This window comes from Polypterus senegalus, chromosome 3 (genome assembly GCF_016835505.1).
Source record: "Polypterus senegalus isolate Bchr_013 chromosome 3, ASM1683550v1, whole genome shotgun sequence".
Classification (NCBI taxonomy): Eukaryota; Metazoa; Chordata; class Cladistia; order Polypteriformes; family Polypteridae; genus Polypterus; species Polypterus senegalus.
Window position 1 is genome coordinate 122,062,201 of NC_053156.1, and position 12,568 is coordinate 122,074,768.

A 12,568-nucleotide genomic window follows, 5' to 3' on the forward strand; every position below is an offset into this window, starting at 1 on the left:
ATCAAAAAGACTAGAAATTTCAAGCTCTGTTGCCTTAATGGTTAACCATTTCAGAACAAAATAAACAGGAATTTATTTTAAAATGTCGTTACTGGTTTTAGCACATAGCATAATATTACATAAGAGAGAAAGCCGTGCTGTCTATTCTAATAGTGCTGATTATTTTATGAAGTACCATGTTTATCGTGTGGTAGGTCCCAAAATCCGTTTTTTCTTTTTTCTTTTTTTTTATACTCGTGCATATAAATAACATGTAAATGATAGTTTGATTTTTAAAACGGGCATCCTTTCTTTTAAATAGATGCTAGACTCTACGTTTTCTTAACTGTTTCTATTAACAACAACAACAACAAAATCATTCGCGCTTTAAAGCGGAATACTTTAAAAATCATTTGAAATCCGTGAAAACCAAACATAAAGCCGTCAAAAGTAGTGAGCAGCTCCGCAATTTCTCTCAGACTTGAATTCTTCGGAGGTCAGAGGTTAGCCTATCTGACAAATCCCGGCTTCACTCGAAGCGTGAATACGTAACTGTTGGGCTAATCCAATGGAACGGCTGATGTGACGGCTGAGTAACCAATCGAAAGCCGTAACTAGGACCCAGCCATGAAAAGGCGGGACTAAAGTCGAAGGAGATTGAGAGTTTTGGGGGAGAGGAGGGGTGGAAACTAGTTTAGACACTCATCTCCAAATTACAGATGTGTATTCAATAACTGCGCCTCCTGCTCTCTCAGGTGAAAGAATATATCCGAAGAGTTGAAAATAAAAGTGTACGTAACACGTAAACATGGCATACAGCGCAGTTTAAATGACCCCGAACTGAGTGAAAATGAAAGCTTAATTCATTCTCTAAGGTGAGTTCTAACAAAGATTATTGCTTTTCCATTCGTTTAGCGGTACATTCAAAATACACAAAACATTGTTAGCGTGTTTTAGAATCCCAGGCGTAATAAAAAAGACAGAAAGAACTATTATATTTTTAATTGAATCATTCGAGAGCGTGCATGCAGCGTGAGTACCTTCAGGTCCATCACAACGTGCAGAAAGTTTGCAGCTTCACCTTCATTTAGCATGTTTTATTTTGGTAAATATTTGGCATCATTCTTTGAGTTGCACAACGTTGGTTTATGAGACGTGGCTAAAATGTCTAGGCAGGCTGTGTTTTTACCTGTGTGAGTAAATACACTTATTTATATATTTTGTGTGTTTTTATTGATCTATTAATTTTTTTATCGATTTGTAAAAATGTTTGGTGCAACATGTAATAGCAACAAATTTATATCTATCCAAGTTCGGGATTACAGTATGAAGAATTCTGAAAACTTTATGCTTCTGTTTGTGTTAACATTACGATGTATTGACGCATTTATGTTTCTAATGTAGATATGTGCGCAGTTTGTGAAGAATACAGCATGGGACGTTAGACACCCCTTTAAAAGCATTGTGGAGTGAACAGACTGTGCTTAAAATCATGATGCGGATGTGTTATTCCAGTTTATGTTTTTCATTAAAGCGATTCGCTTTTCTCTTTTCCTTCTGTTTTAAAATCTACTAACATATATATATATATTTTTTTTTTTCTTCTGTATTTTTGTACAGCATGAATGTGTGGAATATAATGAGGCCTTTAGATCAACCTGAATGGCATATGGCTACTTATCCACAGAAACTAGCAGCTCTTCAGTTATGAGTACAAGATTTAGAGATCATCGTCTGGTTTCCCAGCGGCTCGGAAATGACCTCGGATCGGATACACATCTGACCCTCCGATTTAAAGTATCCCTGGCAGAAAATTGGCCTGGCACGAGCAGATCACAGTCACCGGCCTTTCTGGTAGAAGTTAACGCTAGCATCTCCTTTTATAGATACTTGTGCTAATCGTTCATACAACTGCAACATGAGATAATAACGTAAACTATATTACTTTTGTTTTGTGGACATTACGGCAATTCTGTACTCGAATTAAGAGGATTAAAGGACGCGATGAAGGAAAAATCAAAAAATGCCGCCCGGACAAGACGGGAGAAAGAAAACAGCGAGTTTTATGAACTGGCTAAACTGCTGCCTTTACCTTCGGCCATCACCTCACAGTTAGACAAAGCTTCAATCATAAGGCTTACAACGAGCTACTTGAAAATGAGGATTGTCTTTCCTGAAGGTAAGACTTCACCTGTAATGGAAAGTAATCGGGTTTAAATGCCTAATAAGTCTTGATGTTTATTTCCATTCATGTATATATTTACAACAGTCAAGACGTGTCGTCCGCAGCTTAAACGTATCCGCAAACAATTTATGGATTGTATTTTAAATCAGATTTTTTTTTTGCTTTTGCATCATTGCGTTTTGGATGAATCGGCGGGGGGTTTCGTTTTTCCTTTCTTCTAAAGTGTACTTGTGTTAGTTTCGTGTATCTAGCGCAACTCCATAAACATTCCCTAGAAAACATGATGTGTAAGATCAGTCAGTCATATTGTTTTAGTCAGGTGTTTAGAATACTTTTGTGAATCAACCATATAAGGTCACACTGACAATGACGCGCAGCCAATCAAATAAAATGTAATTATTTACTAGTTTGTGCAAAATCGGCCTTTGGGAAGAAATGCTGCCAGCAGAATATGACGAAAACTGAAGCAAACTCTGCGATTCCCCGTGAAAAATGATTATTTTACATGAAGCATTTTATTACTATATATAGAGACGAGTATAGAATTGTTCCTTGCATGTCATGTCAAAGTCGATCCTGGTTCATTGTCTTACTGCACTCCTTAAAAAAAAGAGAACAGAAAGCACGCTAAAGCGATCGTGATGTTCCTAAAAGGATTAATAGCAGTGATTTGCCACCTCTTCCAGTCTCAATGGGCTACTTTTCTGCGTGATTGCAGGCAAGCCCTGCCAATTATTGGTGCTTGTGTGGCTCGATGTTTGATCAGAACAAGCATATGGTGTTGCTTGTAGCTGTGAGTAATCTGGGCGAGCTGAGCACAGCAGATCGGGCCGCCTGTGAGTGGAGGAGCACGCCGGGGACCACGGCAGCCTCTCGTGTGGAGACTGCGCCGCTCCATTAAGTCTGACAGACAGCGGTGGGGCTCCATCTTCCCCTTTACTTGCACCGCTAGAGGGGTACACGCCAGGAGGCTCCTCCTCATGTGCCTGGGCCACTTCTAGGGTCAACAACGGCAGGTACAGATTCAGGAAAAATTACGGAGGAATGTCAAAGGACTTTTGTCACAGGAAGTTAAGCACTGCTGCGCCACTGTTTAAACAACTTAAAAATACTTAATTGGTATAATTTTGTTCTTTTTGTCAGTCAGTCATTTTCTAACCCGTTTGTTCCTGAATAGTGTTGCGGGGACAGCATAGGGCGCAAGGCAGGAACAGTCTCATGGACAGGGCGCCAGTCCATCTCAGGGCAAACACAGAAACACACACGTGGGCCAGCTTAGGGTCGCCAGTGCATGTGACCAGCATGTCTTTGGACTGTGTGAAGAAACCCAGGGAGACACGGGGAGAACATGCAAACTCTGCCTAGGACAGTCCCGGGACATGAGGCCTGGTCTCCTTATTATGAGGTAGCAGGGCTGCCGCTGCATGCGCAACCATGCCTCCCCGTGTTAATTTTGTATTATTATTAATTTTAGTTTGCTTAACTGGACATCAAAGATATACTATATATAATTGTTGTGTCAGTATTTTGCCAAAGAGACTTTTATAAAAATTATACCAAAATCCGTTCGGTTAAGTTAAGGTCGCTGAGGCTGAAGCCAATCCTGACAGCACTGGACGAAACGCAGGGATCGGTCTGAACAGAACGGTAGTCCTCTAGGACTCATTCACGTACACTCACACACTCATACTTTGCATAACTGGGAATTACGTATCAACATACAACTCTTCAGGAAGAGTAAGAAAAGCCATCACACCTGGGGAGAACCTGACAACCCAACACAGACTTCGGCAGTCCATGGAGTTCAAACCCAGAACACTCTCTCCATTGCCGTGTCGTCCTTTTTTGGAATTAAAGATTTCCAAAATATTTGTTGTTGAATCACTGAAAACCTTCACCAAATTAAAATTGCTTCTTCGTGCCACAGTTATATAGTAACTTAAAAAATGTGTTTTTGTTTTTTGGTTTATTGTTTTAAATGTTCTGATTGTTGCAATTTAATCTTTCACATACTGTTTATAACATTTACTTGTGCAATGCTTCTGTCCGTTTGGTCGTTCAGTTTCTGTACTATTGCTTCTAATCGATTTGACAGAACATTGCATGTGTCAAGCAGTGTTATTATTATTATTATTATTATTATTATTATAACGAGTAACATACAATATTTTTTTACACTTACATTAATTTCTGAAATTGATGTAAATCATGAAATTATCATTAATGCAAATCTCATTTTTCAGTTCTACGTCTGCATCAGTGTAATAATGACAACATTGAAGTTGACGGTAACAAGGATTATGGAACCTCTGGTTTACAGTTACAATTATTCAAAACATTACGGTGAAATTATAGGGCAACATACTTTTTACGAAAAAACTTGCAGCCTTTTGTATTAACCGTAGTTATTTCTTCTTCATCATCTTCATATTGGTAATCTACATCTTATTATTATTGTCATTATTATTGTTGTTGTTAAAACTAATAGCTACAAGGTCACGTATCCAAATTAATTCAAGAACAGCTTTTATTTGAATAACAATAAACTAATTTGTCTTATACTGTAACAGCATTCTGCAAGTAAAAGTATTGTTAGCTAAACTTCTTTGTGTTTATGACTTTAATGGCGAAAGCCTAATGCATTATCATGCATATGTTCTTAACAAATGAGTCGGGTACATTACCTATCATAGAATAAAAATGGTGGTAAAACATAACGTACTTTCAAAATGTATTAGTGAATAGTTATGATATCCGTAATTACGTAACGTTTGTGAAGCAACACATTTCAGGAGCTCTGTATTGTCTTTACATCGCGGTAAATGAAGAATTAAAAAATCCGTTTGTGGCTGAATCAGGCACCTAATAATAATATTATAATAATAACAATAATGATGATAATAATAATAATTATTATTGTTATCACTAAGGACACAACAATGGTTAACGGACCCGTTGTACTATTATTAAAAGCAATGAGATTTTATCATAGTTCTGGGGGTGACAACCTAACAACCAAAAGAGCAGTGGCTATTCCTCCACTAGTATTTCTAATGTATCTCATACTAAAGATATTATTATTATTATTATTATTATTATTATTATTAATTGAAATGAAGCCACAGCCTTTGCAAATAAATAAATGCAATGTCTTTGCGCCGCTTTGCCCGAGGCGAGCATATGGTAAAACAAACTGCTAATACATAATTCAGAGGATTCTGTGAATGGCGGTATTAGTTTACGAAATAAATTGCTACTTATGCTAGATTTACAGAGCATAAACAGTTATAAAGAAACGGCGCTGAGGACGTGACGGCGCAACCCCCCTGGAAGACTATGTTATGTTCTCCACGGCAGATGAACATGTGTGTTTTTCATTAAATCATTAAGATTGTTTTCCCATTCCTTTCCAAATGGGCTAAACTGTTAGAAGAACATATGGTACAGAAAACATAGCGATGTACACCATGGCTTATGGAGAGGTAACGATTCCAATGTCATCACATACAGTCAAATTACATTCTGGTAATGAGTTTAATAAAATTGTATATATACCTTATTTTCGGTGAGGATTAAAACGCTGTTAAAATGTTGATCCGGCACTTTCTTTTTAAAACGCAGCCAAATGAACAGACCTGATTTCCAAATCAAGTTTCCTGTACATGTAATATGTGCCTCTTCAGTTTCAGCAAAACTAATCTTAATGTTGCAATATTTAAAAATGAGATATAACATGTTGCACAACTAACTGTGGGCACCGAATAGCAGCCGCGCGACTACTTCAATGTTATTTTATTTTTTTTTTTTTACCGGCCTTTATCCTTTAACGTTGATTTTTTTTAACTTCATTGACTTTTTGGTGGCTAAATCTATATGACAGCATAACTTTACTCGTCTTTTTACACGGAGAAATGCTGATGATACGTGTGTTACTGTTTGAGTTCATATATTCGTTTTTGCCGCACAAATCGAATTAGAGCAACTATAGGTATTTGGGCAGCTACGGCATATTAATGCTAATCTTTGTGATGTAAACGATGTGCTGAATTGTTGCGGTGTTTATTGTTTCCGTTGTTGTTATAACAACAATTAAAATCAAACAGCCGGGCACTTTACAGCACTGCCTTCTCGTATAAACTACAATTGGCCTTTAAAATGTTTATTCTTAATATGTTATTGGCTTTCCGTTTGACAGATTTATTGAGAGAAAACGACTGAGGCTGCAAAGCCCTTTGGATCGGTAATAAATGTCATATACTTTCATTCTTTCATTGACAAGCAGGTGGAAATAATCTGTCTTAAATTTGAAAATGTAAAGCTCTTTTGATGTTGGATTCCTTCAATGTATATATTTTAGTCATAAAAATAACTACAAAGTTGTTCATTTATCATTGAAGCAATGTGATATCAAATAACTATTCGTTCTTTTAAGTATAACGCTTAAAGGATGGCTAGTTTTGTAGAGTTGAAATAAAATACAGTTATTGGACATTTAAAAGGATTATAGGACTTGTAGGGTAGATTCTCGATTATTGCTCCTACTGATGAAATGTCCAATCTATAAAGGCGTTTTATTTGTTTGGCTATGTGTGTCAGAATCGGCATAAGTGGGAGTGTTCATTTACTGTACTTTTATTTTAATTTCCTTTAAGCAAAACATTAATAATAATTACGTTTTAGTCTTGCTTTATGCAGTAATCAACATAGTTTCTAAGGTATATTTTATTGCAAATTTCGGAAAATCTGTTTCTCATAAATAAACAGCGACCCGCGAACTGAGCGCACAAATTAGGCGTTTTCGGTGACTGTTTTGGAAGAAAAGCTCATTCTTAGCGCATATCTGGCACTACGAACATGTCGAAAATGTTGTTTTCCAAGTGTTTTTTTCTCAGGAAATAATAGACATGTTTTTTCATGAAAATATATAAAGTATCTGGGGCCCCATAAATTACCAAAGCTTTCCTATGTCCCGCACCTATAAATCGTTATGAAATAAAGCGGTCTCATTTCGCAAGACCGTTTAGAGTTCGACGCTTTTCATTAATTAAACTTTTTTATTTTAATTTTATTGATTGTATTGTAATCATTCCATACAAATAGATACATTTTTACAAAAAATAGGATTAAAAAGAATCATTAATTAAACGTAAGAGTATTCTCAAATGTAAGAGTCTTCAAAAGATAAGGCTTGTTTGTTATATGTTGATTTAGCCTTTTTGTCTGGTAATATATACTGTATATAGTGTGTGCTATTTAATATTATTTATTATTTAACTTAATAACGCAAACATATTTTTGTTGTTTTAAATATTAAAACATTACTGCAACCAACCACTCATTTACAGTATACTAGTACTGAAATGAAAGGGCAGGAACTACATCAGCAATATAAGAACAGAACAGGTATCCAGCAGGTCACTTCTGATAATGAGCTCAGCCTTATGTAGTTCAGGCAGAAAGGCTGCTCACAATTTCTATGTATTCTGGTCACAATATAGCTGACTGGGAAATCAAAAGTTGTATTATCAAAGGAAATTATGAATAAAATGGATGTTCATGCCGCAATACAGAAGAAATAAGCAAGTAAATATATAGTGATAAAAATACTCCATTTTGTCAGTAACAGTGAGAATTGTGTCATTGAGAGCTAAAGCGTTGTAGTTTACCACCCCCAACTCCAAATCATTTTAAGACATTTTTATACCATTTGGAGATATTAAAATTTGAAATAATTGAACCTCATGTCGAGTGAAAGAATTAAGGGCTATCTATCTATCTATCTATCTATCTATCTATCTATCTATCTATCTATCTATCTATCTATCTATCTATATTAACAATTGGAGTAGTATTAATAATAGTAGATATTTGTTGTAGAAGGCCCAGAAATTGTAAAATTTTCCGCATTCCTAAATGTTAACTTTGTTAATTGTGTTTGTGTGCGCAGAACCTAAACCAGTGTCGGACTAATTTTAAATATCAGGAACAATTATTTTTTTTATTTGTTCAGATCATTTTCTTTTTCTATGGATTTGCATATTAATTAAAAACTGAGCGACGTGAAAGTGTGCCAAGCATTCATTTTTTCTAGCCTTTTTCTCTGGTAGCAATGGAAAAGTTGCAGTGCTATTGTTTTGAGAGAGGCTCCGGATTGCGTGCAGTGTGCTGCATTTGAGAAGTTACGTGTTTGTCGCGTTAAGCGCTGCTAAACTGAAGGGGAAGTTTGATTCTATAGATGTTAACCTTCAAAATAAAACTGACATATAGCAAAACAGAAATGAATGTGCTATAATCCGAAAACGAAACGCTTTCCAAGATGAGCACTGCAGTTATACTATATACAACATAACAAATGGTAATTGTGAAAATATACACAGAATTTACATACAGATGCAAACTTTCAATAAGGAAAGGCCACAGACATTTAAATGCGTGTTCAAAATGTATGTAAAAAATACATTTAAAAACGACGTGATATGGAATATTGGAAATCATTGAATTATATTGTAACTGTCAAAACATTTTGTGACCTTTAGCAGATATTTGTTAAACCAAATGCGGCACATCTAGTTTCCAAAGCTATTTTAATAACGATCTCTTTTGTTCTACAGGACTCGGAGAGGCGTGGGGCCATCCCGGGCGGAGCAGCTCACTGGAAAATGTGGGGCGTGAACTGGGATCTCACCTCTTACAGGTACACTCAAATCGAAGTGTCCCCCTCAGCGCTGACTAAAATCAGAATTAACACTGGGGATTGTTGTTAATTCTGCAGTGTACATTACTGATATTGGATTATTTTAGTTCGCATTTCTTTAAACCTGCCATTAATTTCTTATAACGCAAATTTCAAATTATTTATATTATTTGCAGCAAAATGTATTGAACATTATTGCATTTTAAAAGTTAAAAAATTATTGGTCAATTCTGTGCAGTTTCCGACGATATTTTACGTAATGTAGTGAACGAATGCTGCTATAAAAAAGTTAAATATTTGGAGTAAGAATATACAATATTCACCTTAGCATCTTTGTATGATTATTCTTAGCAAAACCGTAACTTATCAAACTACACATAATTGAGACAGTATACTTGAACTCATGTTTAGACCTATAAGGTGAACTATTAAAATGATTAAATAAAAATGTAAGCTAGTTTGTTTGTTTTTTTTTTTTTTTGTTTTTTTTTTTTGAAGATCTTATGATTTCTTCTCTTATGATTTTTCCAGACTTTGGATGGATTTATTTTTGTAGTTGCACCTGACGGGAAGATTATGTATATTTCGGAAACGGCCTCTGTGCATTTGGGTTTATCACAGGTACGAAACAAATCTTTTTGTACCATGGAAATTATTGAAGACAAGTACAAGAAAAAACTTTAGAGGGGAACCAACGATAACTGGATCTATCTATCTATCTATCTATCTATCTATCTATCTATCTATCTATCTATCTATCTATCTATCTATCGTTGTTCTGTCTGTGTGTCTGTCAGTCTGTCTGTTTGGATCCTTGTCGAGCTGTTTACTCAAATGACGCAGGGCATTTTCAACAGGTAGAGTTGACTGGAAATAGCATTTACGAGTACATCCACCCAGCCGATCACGATGAGATGACTGCAGTCCTCACGGCGCATCAGCCATACCATTCGCACTTTCTTCAAGGTACCAAATTAGCCCATTGCATGCGTTAAGCCTTTGGGCCACACGTGTCTTGTACGTATGTGTAATACTGCGCTGTTTCCCACTTTAGAGTACGAAATCGAACGTTCTTTTTTCTTGAGAATGAAATGCGTTCTTGCCAAAAGGAACGCAGGCTTGACCTGTGGCGGTTACAAGGTGAGTGTAAAACTCATTTTAAGAAATTAACAGTTTTATGAACGGGGGCCGTGTAAAGGAAAGAAATAACAAGCAATCGAAAAATCGCAACTTTGCAAAGTGCATACTAAAACGGTTTGCTTATAGTTAAACGTGTTTTCGTGCCTTTGAGTTCACTGCAGGCAACATGGCCGTTGTACCTTTTTAAACGTTATCAATAAGTAAAATATTGAATTACATGCTATTAAGAGTTCTAAATTTGCTATCGGAGATAGCAGTATAAAACGTTACAATTGAAAATCCTGTACTACAGTAATTAGATTTAAAAATAAGGTGTGTGAAATATGGGATATTTGCAAATATATTTGGATTAGGTGCATTTGTAATATAATGCGCCTGCTTTTTTCCTATTTGCTTTATTTATTTTATTTGTTGTCTTCTTTACTTTGTTCTTTTTGAGGTTATTCACTGCAGTGGCTATTTGAAAATTCGGCAGTACAGCCTTGATATGTCACCTTTTGACGGATGCTATCAAAACGTGGGTTTAGTGGCTGTTGGCCATTCTTTGCCTCCAAGTGCTGTTACAGAAATTAAGCTGCATAGCAATATGTTTATGTTCAGAGCCAGCCTGGATATGAAGTTGATATTTTTAGATTCCAGGTATGTAGTTTTGTCTTTACACACATTTTCCCCAGTTCTTTATAGTTTATTTAACTTTCTTTCAATGTTCATATACTGTACATTTGTACTAGATAGATAGATAGATACTTTATTAATCCCAAGGGGAAATTCACAAATTAATCTCTTTCCTTTATGTAATTTTTATTACAGATTCATTTTTTTTCTTAGACCAAATTAAATCAGGCATGTGTATTGGTTATAGGCAATAACATATTTAAGTGATAGCATAGTGCTTTTCTGTCTAAATTGAAAGTGTTATTTGTATGTATTACAGAAATTAAACTGTTGTAACAGTAAAATGTGTTATTGGTTCATATAAAATCAGAAATTGAAATGTGCATTACATGTGGTAATGTAAAGCATTTATTGTTTTAAAGATACATTGCAAATCTTTTGTTTTTAACAGAACCCTTGTAGGTGGGTTATGATGTTATGTGTAAGGGTTAGATGCAGAACTATTCTGAAAGTACTTGCATTGGTTTAATACAATTCTAAGTATACATAAGCAGTTTAACCAGATGGTAATCAATCAATTTTCAAAACACATCCATTGTTATATGCAAGCTTGATTCTCCCAAAATGGCAGCTCTGAGAGGATTATGAGTGGGCACAGAAGTTCAAAGCCAAGGAACACCAGTTATAGAGTTCAAAGTTCCATTGCATTTTGATCATTTTATACTTATACTCTAAAAATATTCATTCGCAAAACAATCTGCTGCCTTAAGTTACATTTTTGATCCCCGCAATACTTTATTGCTTACTTCTGTGCACAACAACTTTACAATTAGGGCATTATGAGAGTCAGCTTATTTAGTGGTTTCCTGAAAAGCCTTTTGTAGACACCAGTAAACGTGGCAGGATAGAAAGGTTACAAAAGTAACTGTTCAGCTTTTCAAAGAAGTCTTTATTGTGCACGTAGGAAGAACCTTTATGTGATTTTGTATCCTTATCCTTATTTAAGTGTGGCAATGTATGCATGTAATGAACCAGTGTATTCCTGTGCCCTTAAAAATGATTAAATATGAAAGTACTATAAATATGGCTTTACTGAACAACCCAGTTTTGAAAACTGTTGTCTTGAGACACATCTGGTGAATACTATATTAGTGTTTTTCCAATTAGGTTTTTCTCACCCTATAAAACAATATTTTCTTATTATTGTAATATGTAAAATGCATATACTTATGACTGAACAATTATGTATGTACACTTTACTACAATTCCTAGATAACAGACTAGATTTTCCTTCCTTATAAAGTTTATCACCACAAATGAATTATTAATCATTGGTGTTAATCACACTTAAATGACACCACTGGGAGGTGTGGCAGCTTTTTGTCCAGTAACTCCTTCCATACACACAAAGGCCTATGCACATTTATAGACTTTTAACTATCTCTTTCAGATTTATAGCATTCATTTCCCACTAAATATATGAGTATATTTGGTGGCCTTTTTCAGAGTACCATACATAGTTTTTTTCCCAACAAATATGCCTATTTATTGGCGGCTCCACTTCTGTCTAGTACTGCGAGTCTTTGTGGATGTGGATGTGAGTGTGTGCTCAACATTGAACTGATCTCTTCTCCACAGTTGCTGCTGATCATGTTTTATTCTACTCAACAACAGACCTTGTAAATTTTTATATGTAGCACCTTCAAAAATAATATCCAACGTTCACTCTGAGGTTTCAATTTCAGCAAACTGGCAATTATTTCACAAAAGAAAATAGTTCTAAAGGTGCCACCCATCCAAAAATGTGGCCGTAAGTTTATTAGTCACACACACTTGAAGGTTGTCAGATGTAACCACTTTTGTATATTTCCTTGTTCTAATGTTAGTAATAATGTGTTAGGTAGCTCAACCTGCACACGCATGGAGTCATGGACATCTAGGCATGAGTGCAATAC

At 35.5% G+C, this 12,568-nt stretch overlaps 1 protein-coding gene across 3 annotated transcripts in view; it reads left to right on the forward strand.

The window, feature by feature from the left end:
• Window positions 1-667: 667 nt before the first annotated feature.
• The window catches only part of sim1a (SIM bHLH transcription factor 1a), a 48,097-nt gene continuing 36,196 nt past the window's right edge, over window positions 668-12,568 (forward strand). The window contains exons 1-8 of one of the 3 annotated variants that reach the window (XM_039747864.1): window positions 668-854; window positions 1,600-1,833; window positions 1,968-2,158; window positions 8,776-8,858; window positions 9,390-9,479; window positions 9,716-9,824; window positions 9,913-9,998; window positions 10,438-10,637. In XM_039747864.1, the coding sequence (XP_039603798.1) occupies window positions 1,984-2,158; window positions 8,776-8,858; window positions 9,390-9,479; window positions 9,716-9,824; window positions 9,913-9,998; window positions 10,438-10,637 (743 nt within the window). In that variant the 5' untranslated portion in view covers window positions 668-854; window positions 1,600-1,833; window positions 1,968-1,983. Of the gene's footprint in view, window positions 855-1,599; window positions 2,159-8,775; window positions 8,859-9,389; window positions 9,480-9,715; window positions 9,825-9,912; window positions 9,999-10,437; window positions 10,638-12,568 lie in introns of those variants that run through there. The other 2 variants (XM_039747863.1, XM_039747865.1) reach the window with 2 other exon arrangements.